Genomic DNA, 22,843 nt, shown 5'->3' with positions numbered 1-22,843 from the left:
CATGTATCTGTTAATGTTTTTGAGTTATAAGCAAAGAGAATATTTTTCTAAAAGTGAAAGGATTGACGATAGCAAAAGCTCACCCTGACTTTTAATCAGGTTAGCTAAAAAAAGCAAGTCCTAATATGACCATGCAATCTAGGTAACCTATGTTCCAGATAATAATAACTAGATGGTTGGTGAATGTGGTACTGTAAATTCAGAAATTATTGCGTGTATTTATTTTTGCCATTTTGTCATTTTAGACAAAAATGCGATTTTAATTTTTGCTATATATTTATTGAGAAAAATCCTGTTAAATTCATATTAAAAAAATCAAAATGCGAGTTTAAATTAATGTGGTTATAACTTTGTCGCATTTTTCGCGAAATAAAAACATCGCAATAATTTCTGAATTTACAGTATATATGAAATGGGCCAAAAAAATATACATTCCATAAAAAAATATTTATGAAATATCAAAAAATATTTATGAAGTTATGACACTACATTCACAAATCTGGTAAATTGTTAACATCATCATCATCATCATCATCATCATCATCATCATCATCATCATCATCATCATCATCATCATCATCATCATCATCATCATCATCATCACTTTCAACAACATTCTCTTGAGAAACTGTGTTTCCCCATGATAGTCGTGTGTATGTCCATTTAATTCTTTCTTCCATGTCTTTTTTGTCAATTTTTTCCAAAGGAGTTCTCTTTATTTGATCAAAGCCGATACATTTTCATTGTTTCATGGTGACATATCATCTCAATGATACATGTACATTGATTTAGTTATTGCCAAAAAAAAACACCAAAAAGTTGATGTCAATGATGTACATGTACCATAACAATATACGACCACAATTTGTGTGATCGTATAAAAACCAAGTATATATGTACATGTATGTAACTTTATGAAGTTCTTTTGCTATGCTGACGGGAACTTTAAACAAATGTGTGATGTATATAAACAGTTTTGGGTTCACTGGTTTTCCATGTTTTTATTCACTTATTTTTCTGGATGATGATATGATCTCTTGATTTTACATTCAAACAAAACCATGGAAATTATAAACTATTAAACATTGTACATTGTTATAGCACAATCACCCTCTATCATCTGTATAGGAAATAGTAACCAGGAGCTATAGATATAAGAAGATGTGGTATGAGTGCCAATGAGACAACTCTCCATCCAAGTCAAAATTTATAAAAGTAAACCATTATAGGTCACAGTACGGTCTTCAACACGGATCCTTGGCTCACACCGAACAGTAAGCTATAAAGGGCCCCAAAAAATTACTAGTGTAAAACCATTCAAACGGGAAAACCAACGGTCTAATCTATATAAAAAACGAGAAACACTTATGAACCACATCAACAAACGACAACTACATCAGATTCCTGACTTAGGACAGGTGCAAACAAATGCAGCGGGTTTAAACGTTTTAATAGTACCAAACCTGCACCCTTTTTCTGAAACAATAGTGTAACATCACAACATAGAAAGACACAATATAAAATATCAACTGAAATAGCTAAACTCAATCAAAGGACATATTAACACCATTGAACATACACTGAACAAATAAATTTGACCTATGACACAATGTAAATACAAAATAAATAAACAAACTAAGGGAGGAATAATAAAAGTAACATGTTATATCGGTAAGAAATGTTAAACAATTAGAGAAAGACAATATGCTCGAACAAACATATCAGCCATTTGCACTAACTTTCAACACAGGTAAATGAAAATAATTTTGTTGTTAGGTATACGTGTACAGTATCAATAGAGAAAGGAAATATTTTTACAAAATAAATAATTTTGATGTTCATAGTACGAAGTGAAAATTTATAGTTATACCAAACACTTATCAAAGCTGGTATATAGACCAGATATAACCCTGAATAACCTTAAATAACAAAAAAGCAATACAATTAGTACCAACAGGTCAAATAAACAAGAAAGTACGATTTGAGAGTACTCGCAGTTACTGACAGCATTACTTTGGTACTATAGACACTAAATATTATTCACCCTTGGATTTAAACCGGGATACAGTTCTGGTCCTGGTACATTGTCCTACAATGTATATACCGTACCGAAGAAAGCTGTTGGCCATTTACTTCATATTTACAAATATATATGTTTTTCTATCTATCAAAGAAAAGTAAATAAAAACTTACTGCATGGTATGTTAATCAATTATATAATTGCTGCATACTCGTGTAAAGATCTGGTAAACACAGTAAAGGGAATAAAACTGAAACATAACAACAAAACAAACTGGTAACAAATAACAAGTGAACAAAATCCATGCACAGTGTCCTAGCTTGCCTTAAACAAAGACGTGAAGACATATCATACAAATGCATTTATATATATACATGTACATGCATGTACTACTTGTCTTTTATTAAAACAACAGTATACATGTATAAGATTTATTCAGTACATGAACATGTATACTTTGATATTTTTGTAAACTAAGCCAATGTCGATACTTCTAGCAATTTATTGGAATTGGACCCCCCCCCCCCCCCCCTCCCCTACACACACATACACACTCCCACAAACCTCACAAAGACTTCTGTCTAAAACAATAAAAGGAGGAGTTTCTTAAAAAGTTTTTTTTTTTGCTAAGTTGTCAATCATCATTCTGAATTGTGCAAGTCAGTTCGTTATTACATGTACAAGTCAGAACGAATTCAATATGTAATTTTATTCTGACATCAGCAAGTGAACATGGTTCTGCCTTGTACAAATAGATCCCCTGACTGTGCTATACATATCCAGAACTCCAAGCGAGAAAATCATAAAAGATATAAAAATAACAATATCAACAATCAGATAGACTCAAATCAAACAATTAAAAATGCCCCCTCCTCATTCCTTAAAATAGAATGGTCACTTCTTAAATACATTACATTTGTTCGGTCAAGAGAGGAAAGTTCAAAAAGGATAAACATGATAGTGTCCGATTCCAAATCATATATATACATGTAATTTTTTAAAGAATTACCTTTTTCATTTTGAAATATATTTTTACATAAATTTATGATAAGATACATTATCCTGCAATGACGCCCTTTAGCAACCTAATAAAGGAGTTACGTATACATGTAGAATAACATTGAAATTATTAGGCCTGTCATTAACCTTTCAAGGTTTCTAGTACCTTTTGATGTAAGCAGAGGAACTATGGTTGTAAAGTTGAAGTCACAGTATTTCACGTGGTTTCACGCTATGATTTTCAATTAGAACTCAAACAAATTTTTACCCATAATGTAGCATTTTTTTCATTGCAGGATGAAGCCAATATATGTTCATTGTTGGAAAATACAAAATTTATTTGTGCTTGCTACAAAAAACAACAAGACTCGTTTTTTCTCATGTTTCTAAAGCTCACCAAATATTTTGTTATACTTTCTGACAATGGCCATGTAATGTATATTTATCTGACTGTAAGAACAAATCAAAAGAAGTTATGCTAGTTCTATTTTCACATAATCTGTATTTGGGTAGACACCAAACGTTTTCTTCTGAAGCAGTGTCTGGGATTTCTTGCTGAGTTAATTTTTATTCACACAAAATATTTTTTTTTTTAACAGAAACCAGAGTTAAGAAATGTTGAATCAAATTTTTTTCTTTCCAACATGTCCAAGGTTGAGATTTTTTAAAGACAAATTTTGGATTTTTGTTTTTTTATCAAACTAATACCAAGCCTCCCTTGCTAATAAAATGGTAGGTGTCTTATATTTGTATCATACAATACTTTTCACTTATCAAACACATGTCTCACAAAACAAAACAAGTACTAACCCTGTCCTCAACATGACCTGTAATGGCTACTAATGTCGTAAGTCTGTGCCATGCAGATAGTTGTTCACATCTGCTTTTCATCAGGATTGCATAGGCTGATACTATGGGGGCAATTTTATCGATTGATATCCTTCCATCTGCACTGCACATTTTCCCCACCACTGTGCATAGTATATTGAACAGAAATGGCACCCTGCAATTACATCAAACATGTTAAATACATTTATATATAAAAATGTATAAACAAGTCTTAATTGAAAATAACGTTCAAACCTATGATTGCATTGGATAAAAACCGCAATTTTTATACGTGTGCATGCAAAACAAATTTCTTGGTAGAGGGGTCTAAATACAGCACAAACAACATTTTCCAAAAAACCATATCAAGTGAAAAAGTATAATTTAACAAAATGCATTTGACTAGCAGGTCGAACAACTGATGTTCTTATACCCTGCTGACTACCATTGGCGATTGCCACATGAACGGATCACAAGATGTAACAAAATATATCTTATTATTAATTTATTACCAAACAGAAAACAATAAACTTGCGGAAAAAATTGTATACCGCAAACATGAGGTGCACAAATTTGTACATGTATATACATGATATACATAGACAATGAACATGTATTTTATACCATGACTGGCATGTATACTGTAAATTCAGAAATTTTGAGAGGTTTTTATTATTACGTATAATGTGACTGGGTATTGCAATAATAAGAACTCCTATTCTGAAATCTGATGCATATTATATTATTTGCAAAGAGCAATTCCAGTAATCGCAATAATTATTCTCACATTTTGGTCCGTCATCAGGTCATGTCAAAGTCGCAATATTGTAAATGCACAAATTAATTTCTGAACTTACAGTCTTACAGTAGTATACAGGTTCAGTGAAATCGTTAACCTTCTACATGAAGACTACATTGTACATTGTATGAACTAAAATTGACCCACCACACAGGTTAAATCTATGACGTGCGGTGTTCTCCCCAGGGCCTTATAGCACCTGGTGCTATATTGTTTACCCTGGTGCAATCTTGGAGGATTTTATAATTGAACTTTAAAATAACAAAAATAGCAATTAAGTGAATTTACCTGTCCTTGATTTCTTGTGCCAGATCACTTATAAATTTATCCCTGAATCATGGAGCAAAGGAACCGATCTACACTTGTATAAAACAGATGACAGTGCTATATTCCTTGTCTCTAGTAGTGAACACTCCTTGTCTATTTCTTCAGCAAAGGCCTTCTCTAATCTTTCTTTAATTGCACGGTCATTAAATAAAGCATTTTGATCATTGTTTATCAAACATTTTAATAAGTTCTGAAAAGTTGTAGAATTCATATCTTTCAAATCAGATTCATGCTTGTTTTCAATATTATTATTAATCCCCATTGTTCTATCATTTTTCGGTTTGCTTGTGGTTTGAACAAAATAACAAAGATCCTTCATTCGATCCATATTCTCCATTGGCATTGTGCCGTCTATTGGATTGTCCAGGCTTTGATTAACCGAAGATTCGCCTGGTTCGGTAAGTTTTAACATTTTCTTTGCAGATGTTGTAATCTTCGATTTCGATTTTTTATAGCTTTTACTCACTTCTTCAGATTTGCTTAACTTTTCACACGGTGAATTGTACATTCTTTTTGTTCTAAACATATTTTTTTTTCACTATAGGAGTCCGCATTCTCCTTCATCATGATTTTGAATGTTTTCCATTTGTCGACAAAGTTAAGACAACCTCGACAAATTGGTGCCTGGCAATTTACCAGCTCTGTTATAATCGTGGAATCTAAAAATGACGATAGACTGTTCAACAGACCTGTCTCCTCGCATTTCGTACCACCAAGCTTAAACGATCTTGTCTGACCAGCAGTAAGACAACAAAAACACGTTACGTTTTCCTTCTTTACCGGTGTGGCCGTCTGAGGGCCGCCATTTTTGCTGTTATATGACCGATATTCCACCGCGTGATCGAAAGAAGTTCTTAGTCGGGTGCAGAGAGATTGAGATGGAAAGGACGACAAATCTGTCTGTATGGGAGATTGGGCTGCATTACGTCATTTGAAATTTTGTCACAGTGCAGTAAACATGGCGTTCTCTTGCAAAAAGTATGGAAAATTATTTTTTTGCATGCATTTCATTAATTCTTCTTTGAACATGACTTTAACAATGCAGAATATAATGGTAACATACCAGTACGTCATTGTTTTTATTTTTCACAAAGCATAGTACGATACGATATGAATCAGCATATTTGTCATTGTTTTACTTTCAGAAGTTCAAGTTAAATCTTTTCCTCGTAGTTGAATGGATAATTTGCTTAAAGATTACACTTTTATATTGTCGTTATACGCTCAGTGCTCATCTTGAAAACAATCACATCGATTTAAGGAAAGCACTGTGTAAGCAGACACTTATTTTCAGGCAACAAGTCTGTAGGCTGACTGTAAATTGTCTGAAAGCTCATTTCTTGTCGACTTCATAACTATTTCAAACATTTGAATAGATGATTGTCAATCAACTTTGGTTTATTTATTTTCGCTTTTCATGGTTTTTTCAAAGTCATGATGTCATTTATATTTCAACCGTTGGCGGATTAAAGAGGGGGAGGCTACATTTATGGTTAATGCAGACTTTTTACCTGTTCAATACAAAGGTTGTCTAGTTTTGGGCCCTGGGCACCCCCTTTTTCAAATCCTGGATCCGCATCTGAATTTGTTCGCTGATTTGTTCTTTGGTATATGAATAGCTGTCTATACATTGACAATGAAACCACATCTCCTTAATTTTTATATGATGGTCCCACAAAAAAATGTCGAAAATGTGTATATTTCATTCTTTTTTTCGCTTCATGCAATAGCGGTACCTTTTTGATCACTATTTATGTGTTGCGTCTAAATATGAATTGTAACACTTAATAGTGACTGAATAGGTTGAACAAATACTTCTCAAGAAACAAAAAAAAGAAGAAAACATGCACCTTGGAACAGCACCAGACTATTTATAAATAAAAACGCAGATCAGAATAGTAAGAAAATATATCAATAATACTGCGGATAACGCAATTTTTTAAAGTTTAACGGGTTTTTCGTACATTTTCTGTTTAAATTTTTACACAACCGTTCGAAAGAGCTAAACTAACTTCACTGAAACAAAGTCAAGTGTTTCATTCACCAAAAAACTCGTGCGTTTCTGCGAAAAAATTCACGCTCGATTTTGTGAATGAAAGGTAAAGTAGATCCTTACGCAGTGCACTCGCGCATGTCAATTGCGAACTGATCCAATATTTTTTTTATCAGGACCAGTCCACTGATACTTACATTATCAGCGAGTACACATCAAAGAAGAAATGCAGAATTTACCAATAAACGGAATTATCATCCTCATGCATAGCTCTGATTTCCTCTCCGGGTTTGGCTTTACTTTTTGTCCTTTTTGGTTTTATGAGCTTTTCAACGTTTGTGTTATGTTTTGTATTTTCAAATATGTCGACTTCAAGAATCCCTAGGCGGACACTCATTGCCAAAATGCACATCTAGTGCAGTAAAATTGGTACTGTAAATGTTATTACACATCAACTTTAAAATCATGAAATAATGTGAAAATTTTTCAGTAAATGACAACTAATTTGTTCAAATATCCTATCTTCTGACTGAGTGTTGTTCGTTTGGTATCAATCTACAATTGTGTACTGCTTTATACTAAAATGTAGTTTCAAACTATAACAAGAATCAATACCAAAGTTAAATTCAGATAAACAATGACGTTGGATTTTTAGATAAGATAATATATGATAGAATGAATGGTAAACCTTGATTTGGAATGAATAAAAAAATAAAACACTATTTCTATAGAATATTTCTTTGAAAATATAATAAACATTAAACTAACATTAAGATATGAGCACATGCAAATAACATAAATTAATCTTCCTCAAAAGCAGTAAGTTAATATAAAATAGCAAAACCAAAACATGAATCTAACTGAAAATTAAAATCAAGAGGAAACAGAAATAGGAATGCTTGATGCACATAAATAAAAAAAGGCCTAATTTGTTAAATAAAAAAGTGGTCATACAAATGCAGTAAATTTTAAGGACTCGTAATATTAAAAGAAAAAAAATAGCACATGAAACAAAGCATAAGGCAATGGAAAGTATATGTTCACACACTGTCTTGAGAGTCCCCCGACCAACTAATACCAATATAGTTTAACGGTTTTCTACAATACAATATCATTGATAAGTATTACATTTAATAAAGACATGAGAAATAAATATTGTTTCAATCAATAAAAAGTCAGCAATACTCAAACTGTTTTTGATGTTACACAAAAATAAATAAATGACTGATTGTAACATGAGGCAGACTAATCTGTTACGATTTTGACAAATCAAAATGGAATGAATATAGGTATTATGAATAAAGTGAACATTTAACTGGAACATATTACATTCAGGGCAATATGTACTATGCTTATCAATTCCACGAAATCAATTAAACAAAATGACAGCTGAATTACATTCGTTGTGTAGTCTGATATAGTCGATAATTTTTTACCTTTGAGTTCAAATTTTCTTTTAATCTTTTTTTTTTTATTTTTAAGGTTAATACCATCATATTCTGAATATGAAACGAATTTGTCATCGATTAAATTTCCATGTCCTGTGAGTTTAGAACAAGATGTTGATATTGAAATGTTGTTTGCTGTGACTTTAGTGTTTTCATTTTGATTTGCCAGTTCAACATAGCAATCATCTAATCTTGAAGCTGCTAGAAACTGAATATACCCTCATCCCGCAGTAAACATTAGTTTTTCCATAAGTTTCATATTTTCGTCACTTTATGCCGTAGAAAAATCAAGGATGTCTTTGTCATCTAAAGTCAAAACATCTTCTGTGATCAGATGGTCAACTATATTCTCGTTTTTAATGGTGGCCACGATATCAGTGTATTTCTTTTGTAATCGAGCGCGGAATAAAGGTACTTTCCTGGTTGATGAATCTGAATGACAAAAATGGAAAAATAAAATACATTACAATGTGCATTTGTTTACATTAAAGTGCTTTTATAAATAATACCCAATATATTCTCAAATTTCTCTTTTGTAATCAGCAAATAACAAACTTGTATAAAAAAAATTGCAATGTTTTTTCGTTGTTGTTTAGTTTTGATAAACTGTGAGACTGATTAGATCGAAATTGTTGTTTGCCATGGCGTTGTCATTTTATTTTCGACTTATGAGTTTGAATATCACTTTGGTACCTTTCGCCTCTCTTTTATTTGTTATTTCATCATTCTATTGTGCCGCTGTTATCTTATCGCAACAATATGGGTTCAAGTTGATTACACAAATACAACTGTTATATTATGCCTGCCTAAAATATAAAACGAATAATAACTCGTCATTGCGTCTTACTACATGTATTTTACAATACTTTTGGTTCAGGTATTTTTCTAGCTTGGTTTATATAGACATTGAGCTAGTGTGAACTGGCCATTCGTTGTCATTATTTTTAGAATTTGTTGATTAACGTGTTTGTTGAGTTGCTGTCAATGGCACTAACCTATGTGTTAACTATCCATTTTATTACAAGATTTAAGCAGCAATTGTATACAAAATTTGATTATATATTCCAAGTCTTGCATTTCCACTCCAGTGTACCCCAATTCAGTTATTGCAACGGTTTGTTTGCTTGTTGTGATTTATTATGTGGGTTTGTACAGCTGCTATTATCAAAACATATTGGGAAACATTTAAAACCTTACAAAAAACAGTCGTAAATAAAGGATCCATGTATCTTTCATATATTTTCCAAACATACACTTTGTAGATAAAAAAAAACACGTAGTACCTTATCAACTATCAAGGAACGAAATATCTTAAGTTCTGAAATAAATGAATCTATATCAATTATACATGTGTTTGGATCATTTATCCTCTCTCTACAATTAACTTTTAATAGTAAAAACGCTCGTCAAGGCTTCTGTTTAAATTTGAAATGTCTCGAATAAAGAAATTTCGTTTCGCATTTAACCCCGGTGGAAGTATCTATATCCAACCAACTAGAGATATAAACATTATCAATATATCTCAAATATTTTTATTGGTGAATTTTTAACCACGTCTTCAGTTATATGATTTATGGAAACATTATGCATTTTCACAACATAATAAACACACAGACATTAATTACCATGTTTATCAACTATTGCATGTAATTCTGATTGTTCTGATATACTTTCTCTATCCTGCTTTTTGTCCAAATCTGTGTCCTGATGAAAATGAAAACATTCTGTATATCTTCAGATAAAAAGGAAGTATCGGTTGCATCCGCAAACTAAAATTTTGAAAAGATAAATAAATAAATAATGAAATACATCATTTACATATCTGTAAGAAAAGTTTCCCTTTTCTATGGTTTTGTTTTCGTATCTTCATTCCAAAAACAATATCTAATAATTATCTTGTTTTAATTTGTTAAATCGTACAGTACTTATTTGTTGATGTTTCTTTGGGTTTTTTTTTTGTTCTAATGCTATGAAAACAGCCTTATGATATCAAACTCAAAAGGTAGCACAGATCAATCGACAAAAGTAAAGTTAAGATCACCTAAAACAAAACATCAAAATGTGTCTTCAAAATCGTCATTTTAACATATTCTGTCGCGGTCGTCCATGTGATAGCAAATATAAGTTCTATTAAAAGTAAATTTCAAATCGTCGACTCTAGCACTTAAATCAAAACATATGGACAATCTAGCAATTGAAAATCTTTAACAGTGTCATCGAAGTAATTTCAATTCACGATAAGTGCAGTGGTAAAATATAAATATGTGTTTCTAAGCATTATGTACAAACACATTGATTTTAAAATAACAATAATAATGGTCATGTTACATGTTCGTCTTGCTTTTCTGGTAGCATTTTCCGCAGTATCCGTACCCCTTTCTTGATAAAACTTGAAAAGCCATCACCTACAATAAATATCCTCCGCATTATTTAAAATATACAAGTGAACGACATTTTCAAAACAACTCTTAGCAAACAACTTAAATGCACCCACATGTATTTAAATGTTCTGCCTGTTCTATAATAACTCAAGACCAAACATATGACCCATTTACAACAATGTACAATATTTCTAATATCAAATTCAATTTAAGAGCTTTGTTTGAGAATAATTTCATCGGGGCTTGAATTTATACTGATTTTATCTCGGGTTGGCCCTTTAATCAAAATATTTTACCACGAGCGATAGCGAGGGGTAAAATATCTGCATAAAGGGCAAACCCGTGGTAAAATCAGTATAAATTCAAGCGCCCATGAATTATTTCTATTCTGATAGGACAAATACGGCAATTCTTTTGGATCTAAGCGCTCTAGGTGAAGACAAATATTTGCTATTCCCGGAAATAAACACACTGTTATATTGACGTAAAAGAACGGAGCAAACTGAACTAGTGACATGCTTAAACTATTTACAATAACGTATTAAGATAGTTTTAGGTGAATTTAAATGATAATTTTACTTATATGTCAAACAATTGGCTTATAACACATTTTTCATCGTTTGTTTATGTTTCCTTGTTTTGCTAACTTTCGGTTTTGCAACAGTGCATTTTCCCGTAAAATGATTATATTCTTACTCCATCGGTCAATGGCTTCGGGTAGCTCATTCATAAAAAAGCATATGACGTGGGAGTATGATCGGAACGGCCAAACCAATATTTTCATATATTACCACGGGTGTGTACTCAAAGCGTTTGAAGAACGTCATATTATAATGCATAATATACACAGGAAATTGAAATTCTAAACAAATCCGTCGAGAAGTATAAAAAAATGCTTTCAAGGCAAAAATGTTTTTGGGGATCAATATTTATTTGTCAAAGTCTAAAATGAATGTTTCGTATAGATATCAAGGATTTGCGTTTTCATAATGTTTAAGTGTAGTTAATGTATATGGTTCTTGAAACAGCATTCATTAAAACGTTAGTAGTTGTCCAATTTACCACCATCTGCAAATAAAGATTATTTTGCTCTTCTTTGGTTGGATAAAAAATCGAAAGTTGTATATATCAGGTAAACAAAAATTTTCTGCTTTAAAAGGAAGAAAAATGAAAGTGTAAAAAAGGAATGTGTGAGATGTCTATATATGCCAACACGACAGTACTCTTTAAATGATGTCAATATGAAATCTGTTAATGAGTTTAGAAGCACCTGATAGTCCTTAACATTATATCAACGAACCTGAAATAATGCTGTTGAGGTTTTTGTTAAACATTGTTCAATATTCAAAGGAATAAAATTTGCACAATGTGCTATTAAATTACAATTCCACGTTTTTCTATAATGATCACAATATACGGCAGTTGTCGACTCATGCTTGTACATAGTGTCTAGTGTATCTTTAGTCTTTGTGTAAATCAAGACAATGTTAACCAATTTGATAAGGAGATGGTATGATAAAGCCACTTTTCGGCACCATGAATTTTAATAAATAACATCTTTTTTTTAGCTGTTCATAAGACAGAATTCAGTCAGACATCAGTATCTAATTTTTTTAATTTTGTCTTACATATTGCTATTCGGGCTTCACACCTCTCAAATGTAGTTCAAAACAACGAAACATGTTGCAGTAATGGGTGTTATCTTGTAACGAAACTCGTCTACAGTTATTCTTTCAATTTATTTGTCTATCATCTTTATAATGCTATTCTATACTCTTCTAATTCACTAGATTTTAGCGAAAGTTAACACTATTAAACCACGTTATGAAGATATACAGGAAACGATTTTATTCAAGATAACAAAATTTAAAAGAGTTTGGATAGTAAGTAATTCAAATTTATCATAATAACCCTGCAACTGAACTTTGAAGTTTTCTCAATTTTGACATTTTCTTCATTGTCATGTAGACCGTTTTACTAGATATTATTTTATATCAATTTATAAAGAAACCTTATTACAGTAATGAGTGAATTGTACAATTAGGAAATCAAAAGTTTAAATTATAACATGTAAACCATTATAGTTTGACCTACATATTTATCGGCTTTGAACAGCATTCAGTAACTACGAGCACTCTCCAATCTGTAACTGTGTCTTAAAAAGGTTTTTGTTAGTTGTATGTATGCTATGTATCGATCTTGTGAGTTTAGCCCTTCATGTGATTTTTATAGTTTGTTTTTACATTGTCCTGTTATTCAGTTGTGTTTTGTTGCTGTATGTCATATTTGATTTTCTCTTATTGTTCTGTACTTTGTCCCTGGTCAAAGGGATTGTTGATCGTCCCTTTACATGTTAACTCGCCACATTGTGTATGTGCCTGTAATAAAATGGTTGTCGTTTGTTGCTGTATATTGTATCTGCAGATTTGTTTATTTCCCCTATTCATATGTATATTCTTGTATTTTATGCCTTTCAAGCTGTTAATTTCAACAGCTCGTATCTCAAAATCTAAAACGATAATTACAATTTATTATATCAATTTTTAATAAATTCTGTAAATTTGTTGATAATTTGTAGGCAATATTAACTTGTAAAGTTAAAAAATAGTGTGAAGCAGTTGATTACTTAATTATTATCAGTGCTAGTGCAATGAGTTTTTACTAAGTCATGTCCAATTAAATTTATATTAACAGGAAATGCCAACAAAATGATCATTTTCATGTACACAAACTGCACTATCAATTCACAGCATACTCGTCAAAAGCCACAGTAAATAAATAAAAAGTAGAAAGAAATGTACGAAAGAAAAGAAACAATAACACGTGTTTCACCCCTAATATTAGCAATATACTGATGCTACACTGTTTTTTTAAGATAGCGTATCATATCAAAATTTCAAATCCAAAAACATCCTGCTTAGTACACGAAATGTTATCATTTACCAATACTTGTTCTTTTCTTTCTTGTACTTTCTGTATCGAAAGCTACCTCAATCTAAAAAAATCAATCGTAAAATTTGAAAGTTCAAAGTCATGTTTTTATAAGCATATCATTGCTTTATTGTTTTTATGATTTATTCCAATAACACAGACACATTTTTTATGCAACATACAAGTAACATGAGCTTCAGTTGTACATTTGATTAACAACTTCGTACTTCTATATTTTCAACGACATCGGTTATAAGTAAACAATTTTCAGCTAACACAATGACCAAGAAACAAGATATACACTCTGTTTCAAATCTGCATATCAATTAGTTTTTTTTGGTCGCTCCCTGCAATTTCGTTTCTTCTGTCATTGTTGTATTATGAATCAACCCTGGTTTCTCTTTAGAATTGTATCATAATATGTAATACTAGTGCTATTGCTGATTATACGGTACAAGTTTTGCTCATTGCTGAAGGCAGACCGATGACTTGTATTTGTTTTAATTTTTTTCTGTTTGACTTTATAAATAGCCGTCTCAATGGCAATCATAACACATGTCTTGTTTGTATCTTAATAGTCATTTGGTACAAATGTCAAATAAGAATTAAAATTCTTCGCTCTTTACGAAAAATTGTAGCCCTCTCATTATGAATGACCCTTTTAGATATCTATGAGATAATTAAAGTAGCAGTGAGCTAACGACAAAAAAACAAAAAAAAACAAAAAAAAAACAAAAAACAAAAAACCAAAAAACAAAGCCAAAGCTTAATTTTTATATACTATATATTTTTTTCCAATAGTGAATGTTTTACCTGAATATATTGTTAATTCTTTCATGACACTCGAAAATTAACAATTGAATTATGGTGAAGACCCCAACAGTTAATTTACTATCCGTAAAATTTTAAAAAAAAAATATATAGTTGGCTTCTATAATGAACTGATAGCAAAATGACATGATCATCGATCAGCAAAAATAGAAGATACAACTTCTAACACAAGTCATATTTCAATAGTTTGCCAATGGGACATGAATTATTTTTTCCATAAAGAACAGTGAAACATCAAGAAATTCTGGATTTAAAAATCTACATTACAATATAATCAGAAATAGCCAAAAATAGCTGGTTTATTTGTATTGATATCCAAAGACAAACTTAAAATACTAAAATTCAATAATAAAAAAAGCAGATAAAAAAAAACTACTCGTACTTACAATTGCTGTCATGCACTGCTCGATATTTTTTTTGGTTTCAAGTGAAATTTCACAGTATCGTAATTTTTGTTGAGTGCAAAGGAATGTTATCTCTTTCTCTACGACTTTATTTATCATGCTCATATCTAAAACAAAACACTGTTTAAAATTTTTGTTGACATACCTAAAACAATTCATTTTCAGATGAAGCAAATGATTAATTTAGTGCATAAACATTAATATTAGTACATATTCAAACATCCATCCATCCATCCATCCATCTATCCATCCATCCATACATACATACATACATACATACATACATACAAACATCCTTAAATACACACATCCAAACATCAAACATTCATGTATGCTTCAATACACATTGAGACATTTGAAAGGATTATATTGGTACACAGAAAACAATTCGATTTTCTCTGCACTTTCCTTTTTTCTTACTTTGTTCTACCTTATCGGACAATCTGCAGCCTGGTTATGGTTGTTTTTATATCAGTATCAAAATGTACGATAAATAGCACTATTTCCACATGAACATTATGCTATAAGTAAGGGAATATTTTAAAAGTCGCATATAATTACAGTTATATTTTGCAGATGCATTTCTTTAATATTTTTAAAATATAATACTCTTCATAAGTATATTATAATTAAAAGGTAACCCGTGCAAACTGAGGGTTTGAAAAACACTTTATATCGTTCTATATTATTTCTTCTTTTCAGAATTTCTTAATTGAAATATCCGTTGTTGTGTATATCAAAGATAATTGATTGATTATACAATGGAAACTGAATGTTTTATAAAACTGAGTCTTTGAAATGGGTGACAACACTTATAACATGACGTATCTGAAAAAAAATATAAATTTGTTAGTTATTAGTTATTATTGATTAAACGGGGAAAAGGACTGCTGTAAACTTCTTTACATCTCCGTATCTAGTATGAACTTTTGTGACGCTAAATTCTACAATTTTTTGGCCTTCCACAACTATGAGCAGACCCCATTTCATATGGTATAGTAGGCTCTAAAAGATCCCGACATAACATAATATAAAATCTTAGTTTACAGACTCCTGAATTGGAATAGGCATGGAATGCCATGAGAACAAACTAGCTAAGAAAAAGACACCAAATAACGTTCTTAGAGTACTGGCAGTTATTGAAAGCTAATTCAAAGACAACTATAACTCACAAATACACATGATTCACATAATCTTCAAATGTAAAACTAGAAGTTTAAAATGTATAAAACTTAACAAAACATTTCCATCCAAATAAGTACAATTTCCTAAATTGACAACTGTTTAAATATCTTTTGAAATCTGATATTGAAAATGTATCTGATACGAGCAAATATTATCAGACGGTTAAGAATTACTGAAGCCTTTATTTGGTACGTTTCAAACATGACAAACATGACTAAAATTGACCAAAAGGTCAAGTGTAAGGGGGTTAGCCTTGGTAACCCCACAATTTTCCTCTCGTTTAATCTTATAACACAACAATGCAAGAGAAGGAATTCATTCATTTTCTGCCAGAGTCTTGTTGAAAAGTACATTTCATGTTTAGGGTATTTTTAATATGACCAGTTTTGGGGTACCCTTAAATACAGTCGAAAACACTAGTAAGTATATATAAATGTGTGTTTTTGTACATGTTCTCATTAGGGATATCCATGACTATTAAACTGCGTAGTAGAAACATATTTTAAAGTAAATCTGAAACTTCATTGTAACATTTGTAGCCTGCATGTAAATAAATGGTTTGAAGTTATTCGATAAGTAAAAAATTCTAGCCAGTTAAGATACACATGTATTTTACCAACTTTGCTGAAAAACATATCGTTTAAGTAATTCAATTTAGTTGAAAAAAATATGGTTTATAATTCTGTAAAATCACAAAATTGTGTTGATTTTGGCCGTTTGGAATTTATTCAAACAATTCTTTGGAGAGGACATTCTGAATTGCATGAATTTTAATTGGAACAGTTCATTAGATTCAATATCAAGAACTATTAAGAAAACCAGCAATTGTAGATAACATACTTATTTTCTTACTATTCAATGAAAGGAAATCATGTCTTGTAGGTGTATTACCACCATTGGTTTTTCCTTATAAGTCTTTGTTAAATTTACACTTTTCCACAAAATGTGCAGAATTTATCTTTATTTCAAATAAAAAAATACTTGGCATGAGTAAAGTTTTATCCTGTCTAGTACAACAGACAACATTTTACATAACATTTCATTGCATATAAGATAATAACCATCACTGGAAGTTAACCAATCAAATTTTCATCCCATTTTTTATTGTGCACAAGTTTCAGTAACCATGTAGCCTCAAGTTTCCAAAATATTCTATAGTAACACCAAATAAAAAATGAATGGTGCTTTGAAACACCCAAGATATATGTTTATGACACAGAAAATTTTAAATGTAATGAAATGTAGGATTAATTTCCTACAACCTTCAAATTCAAGGGAATATGTTTTTTCGACCCTTTTTCCTATGCAACCGGATGTTACATACCGTGATTTTGTGGTATTACACCTGAAGAGTAATACGAAAATCAGTTAATATTTAATTACCTGATTGAACTCCTATAAGTAGAATTTTGGCATTTTTTGAATATCTTAAACATTCCTGAACCCATCGTTCTTCTATACTGTAAAAAGTATCAGGATCACCAACATCAAATGCCAGAAGCATAACATCTGCATTTTCATATTTCATTCGTCTTAGGTTACCTGCTTCTATAAAATCCTGAAAGTACAACATATGTTTGCTTAAAGACTGGATGTTTACGTCCTTGTGTGTGCATTTACTTTTAAGAATACTTTTATTCCCATGAGACATTGACTTCTTACGGCTGTTTTATATAGTTAATGTACAATGCCTTTGTGATATAACTAATTATTTAGCATTTTATTACATGTCTTTGAAATGAATTCCTCAGATATGCATTCTCATTTGTAAAACAATACATTACTTGAATGAGGTTATGGAGGATAAACTATCAGTAATTTCACCTTAACTTTCAATGAAATAAAAAAAGTGCATTTACTTTTAAGAATACTTTTATTCCCATAAGACATTGACTTCTTACGGCTGTTTTATATAGTTAATGTACAATGCCTTTGTGATATAACTAATTATTTAGCATTTTATTACATGTCTTTGAAATGAATTCCTCAGATATGCATTCTCATTTGTAAAACAATACATTACTTGAATGAGGTTATGGAGGATAAACTATCAGTAATTTCACCTTAACTTTCAATGAAATTCAAAGTTGATGACCCCAGTGTGTGCAATAAATAACTATACTTTTTATAATACGGAGTTTCTAATAATTCTTACAGTTGTAATATTCCACAAACAGACTTTTTACAGATAATATAGTCACAAGTACTTTGGATATTGTATAGATAATAATATCTAGTCAACATCATATATACAGTAATAATTCATTATAATTTTCTAAACTGAAAAAGCTTTTTTTGTTTGAATGTCTCTCCGTATATCTATAAAAACAGAAAAGTATACACTTCAAATGAATACTGATTTCATATAGGTATTGAAAGTACGCACATGATTTAATAAAGATACTTGTTGTTGCCTCAGAAGTTATTTTTATGGTTAGCCTATAGAATTAGACTTAACAAGTTTGTACTAAAATTAGCAACACGACGGGTGCAATATTTAAAACAGGATCTATTTACCCTTCCGAAGCACATGAGATCACCTAGGTTTTTTGTGGGGTTCGTGTTGCTAAGTCTTTAGTTTTTCATATTACTGTTGTTTGTCTTATGGTCTTTTTTGCCATTGTGTTGTCAGTTTATTTTTTACTTATGAGTTGTAATGTCCCTCTGTTATCTTTCGCCTCTCTTTTAGTTTTAAATGCGATAACTGAAGAGTGACAAAATTGTCTAGCTAAATACAATTGCAAAAAAAACGTGGAGTGTAAAAACTTTTATTTAGATACGAAATAAAATAGAAAATATTCAATACAAACATTATTTTATATACACAAATATACAACATAACTACTTACGGAATCCACAGTATTGAATAATCGGATTTCCACCGTTAATTTGTCAGAAATCAATCGATTGCAAGTGAAGTAATCCTTCACTAAATTGTGGATACAAGAATTTTCAGTACATTTACACTGTTTTTCTGAAAGAACACTCAGAAGGTCGGTCTTTTTAACAGTGGGATCCCCTAAGCACACAACTTTTAAAATTTCCATTTTGTGTCCCTAGTTAGCTGCATAAAATAACGGTCGGACTCTGAAATAAGAGCGGAAGAAAGAATCATTTAATGTTTTATTAAGTGTCACTTTACTGAGTTAGCAACTATGATTTAAAACGATTCGTCCGAAATGCATGAAAAGGTGTAAATTAAAGACAAAGTTTGTAAAGAAGCAAAACTAGGTAAAGTTTACAAAATATTTCAAAGATCGTGGAAAAAAGATAAAAAGACCATTTAAAGATTTACGTATAAAAAATTGTCTAGCAAATTGCTTAATCTTGATTTACCTTCATCAGAAAAGTTCAAAATGAAAAACGTTTAAAAATACGCTGAAACATTATGAGCTAAATGACCTTACAGGGCCCTTACAAAATAGCTAAAATTCTTTAATGTCAACTATTTCGTCTTCTTTTTTTTTTCTTTTATTATTACATTTTCAGTATTTTTCAGTAAAATTAACTGTTTATCTAGACTCCTATCTCTATATTTTGGAGATGAAGCTATTGTGGGTATTAAAGAAAAGAAAGTGCCAACTGCTGTAGGTCGAGTGATTTGTCAAAAAGCAAAGAAAAATTCAAATAAAAATGTTTTTACAAAACGAAACAAAAAGAAAAGAAAAGTTTTATTGAATAACGAAATCTTTCATTTTTGTTTTCATTTTTTTCAATTTAGTGCAATTTAATTTTCACATACATGTTATAAATAGTTATCATTATGTCCTTAAATAAGCAGTATAGTTTGGGTGCTTGTTAATAAAAAAACAAAGACAGCTGTTTTTTTTTTATCATTGTTGCTTTGGAGAACGTGGAAAATGACAAGATACATTCCTAAAAGAGTACCGCATTAAATATGTTTGGCTATGTTCTTAATTGTTCTCGATTCGATAGCATATGTTTCTTCTGCATAGTCGATTTCAATGTAACCGTTTTGGCTGTTAAAGTTGGATTACGCAAGTACAATCAGCTGTAACATAAACACTTCATTTGAGTAGCTTCACTCTCGTATCTTCAACTGAATTCAATCCCTATGATTACACTGTTTATTGAATACCTTGATTAAGAATGCATTTATCAATCTGGTTGCGCTTTGACAAGAAATTGTAAAGCTGATATTTTTGCGACATATTCAAAATCAATAATTTTATAATTCTTACCAATACACAGAATGTAGTATCATCTTAAACTATCGTGTTACCCAAAGTTGAAGCTCAAGCAAACCGTACAGCTAAAAAACATTCAAGCTAATGAGAAATCATTACTTACGAACATCAAGGATATAAGGTTAGTTTAAATATTAAACAGCAACATGAGCAAAGGATGTCCAAAGTGTCCTACACAAAAAAAAAAGTAAAAAGAAAAAGTACAGAAATTTAACGCCATTTATTTACGTTTTGAAAAAAAAATAATTCCTATCAGTTATGATCGATACCAAATCGATGATGTTTTTGAAAGTACGAAACGGTAAAGAGCGTTAATATCAAAGTATTTCCGAAAGGTGACATAGATATATTAGGCGTAGTTTGTTTTTACCTGTACAATAAAATAATAACTTTAGAACTCAACACTTTCCAAATCCTTTGTTTTTATGGTGTCGACTAACCCCATAAATGTCCAATTGGTGGACTAATTATCCAAATGAATGTAAAGTGGAGTTCTTCCAAACATTGTAATATTATACAATTTAATAAGTAAATAATAACGACTTCTGACCGAAATCGTTCACTTAAAATTTTCAACATGGATGTATGGTTTGGTTGTTTTTTACAATGCAATATATAAAACGCACAATAGATTAAAGTTCTGTTAAAACATAGATAGCCACTACGGTACACAATTTTCAACAATATTGTGTAACTTGAGACTTAAAAACACAATAAGTGTGCACTGTGAATTTTTACAATCCGTGTGCTTCTGTTTAATCTACAAATCAAATCATATGATCTGTTGACAAGTTTTATTTTTAAAGCTTTCTTGTTTTTTTAAATGGTTTGATAACATATAGACAAATTTACTATTTATACAGAGACGTGTGGTTTGATCTGTGATATTCTATCTATCAAATCAAGTTTATAGAGTGTGATCGGTTGAGAAGATTGATTGCATCTTTCTTTGCAATTGTGCCATTATTTAATTAATTTAATAATTTAGAGTATCGTATATGGCTTAATTGCAGGAAATAAAATTTTAACTCAAGTTCTTTATCACTGAATGAGAAAGGTTTTAATTGTATATAGAATACCTTTTTATTTACACGAACTATAAATCACCAATACAATTCAAATTTGTGTCATGTCTTCCTAAAAAGCTAATATTTGAAGACTTCGGTATCCCCTCAGTTGATCTAATATGGCATTAACATCATTCTCAACAAGATCCTCTTGTAATCCAATAAGTTTGGAAAAGTATTTGTTTAAAGGAGTTGGTTCACTAACTCACAATTTTGGCCCACAAAATCTTTAAATTTGATGAAAACGTAATGTAAAATGTCTTATAGTTAAAGAAGATTTCGACAATTGCGTCATTAGTGATATATTTGTGACGTCATAAATGTAGATGAAAGTCGTAAAAACCTGATTTTTGGCATTTTCTGGCAAAATGTATGACAGTTTTCTGTAAAAAAAACAGTGGTGCCAACCCTCGACAAACAAATAGTTTACTGAATTATTTTTCTACATATCATATTCCTCACTACTATACCAAAATTTCAATGAGCGAGGGGTGGAGTTACCTATAAAATTATGAAATAAGGTCGAAAAAGCTGAAAATTTTCTTGAAAAATGGAGTAAAATGAAACAAATTTCTATTTCAGGCTAATTTTATATGATATATGAAACGGATATACAATTTTACTTTCAAACATTATACATTTAGCAATAATTAAAGAGTGGAGTAGTAGCACAACATAAGAACAAAATTTTAACAATACATTTGTAGTTGAAAAAAAAGCCCATAAAAACACCACTGTAAAAAAAAATCCTCAAAAAACGCATGTACCGATATAAGAACAGATTAATCTATTTAAGTATTCTATTTATCAATTTTCAGCTTACCAAATCATATCAGGGCTTTTAAATTCCTTGAATGTGTATTAGGATCATCTGCCGTTCTCAATCTTCAAAACGTCCTGAAGTTAAAACCCTCCATTTCTAATTGACCATGTAACAGGAGACCTAGTTTTGGTGTTTGCAAGGTTCTATTTTTAAATATATGATCAGATTATAATCTGGGATTTAAAAAAAGACACTTTAAATAGAAACGACACTCCTTTACGATTAAACTTGCATGACGTCATAAGTTGAAATAAAATTAATTTACATTGCAATTGTAGTCATAAACTGTCAAATACAATTTGTTTTTCTTGTGGAACAAAGCTCATGACAAAAATATCCTTCAGTTGGTAATTCTACAAATAATTTAAAGAACGACAATCCAACTTATATATTACATATATATATATATACAAGTCTAAATTGAAAACAACGTTCAAACCTATGATTGCGTTGGAAAAAAACCGCAATTTTCATACGTGTGCATCCAAAACAAATTTCTTGGTAGAGGAGTCTAAAAACAGCACAAACAACATTTTCCAAAAGGCCAAAAAAGTGAAAAAGTATATTTTAACAAAACGCGATTACATATATATATATAT

General features: G+C 30.6%; 1 protein-coding gene across 4 annotated transcripts; it reads right to left on the bottom strand.

Moving 5' to 3' along the window:
• Nucleotides 1–7,688: 7,688 nt before the first annotated feature.
• On the bottom strand, nucleotides 7,689–22,401 carry LOC127722187 (rho-related GTP-binding protein RhoN-like). 4 transcript variants are annotated; one of them, XM_052229084.1, is made up of 9 exons: nucleotides 22,245–22,383; nucleotides 20,349–20,419; nucleotides 18,996–19,233; nucleotides 17,530–17,704; nucleotides 14,944–15,068; nucleotides 13,739–13,790; nucleotides 10,743–10,819; nucleotides 10,040–10,118; nucleotides 7,689–8,846 (listed from the first exon to the last, which is right to left on the bottom strand). In XM_052229084.1, the coding sequence occupies exons 3-9, from the start codon at nucleotides 19,191–19,193 to the stop codon at nucleotides 8,686–8,688; spliced, it is 867 nt and encodes a 288-aa protein (XP_052085044.1). In that variant the 5' UTR covers nucleotides 19,194–19,233; nucleotides 20,349–20,419; nucleotides 22,245–22,383; the 3' UTR covers nucleotides 7,689–8,685. The 4 variants fall into 4 exon arrangements, with proteins under 4 accessions (XP_052085044.1, XP_052085043.1, XP_052085041.1 ...); XM_052229083.1 differs by lacking the exon at nucleotides 20,349–20,419 and adding an exon at nucleotides 20,458–20,525 and having other exon boundaries at nucleotides 22,245–22,380; XM_052229081.1 differs by lacking the exon at nucleotides 20,349–20,419 and having other exon boundaries at nucleotides 22,245–22,401.
• Between the last annotated feature and the right edge of the window lie 442 nt (nucleotides 22,402–22,843).

Source organism: Mytilus californianus, unplaced genomic scaffold (assembly GCF_021869535.1).
Source record: "Mytilus californianus isolate M0D057914Y unplaced genomic scaffold, xbMytCali1.0.p SCAF_12, whole genome shotgun sequence".
Taxonomy (NCBI): domain Eukaryota; kingdom Metazoa; phylum Mollusca; class Bivalvia; order Mytilida; family Mytilidae; genus Mytilus; species Mytilus californianus.
Note: the sequence above shows the minus strand (reverse complement) of the source record. Positions and strands in the feature narration are given on the sequence as shown.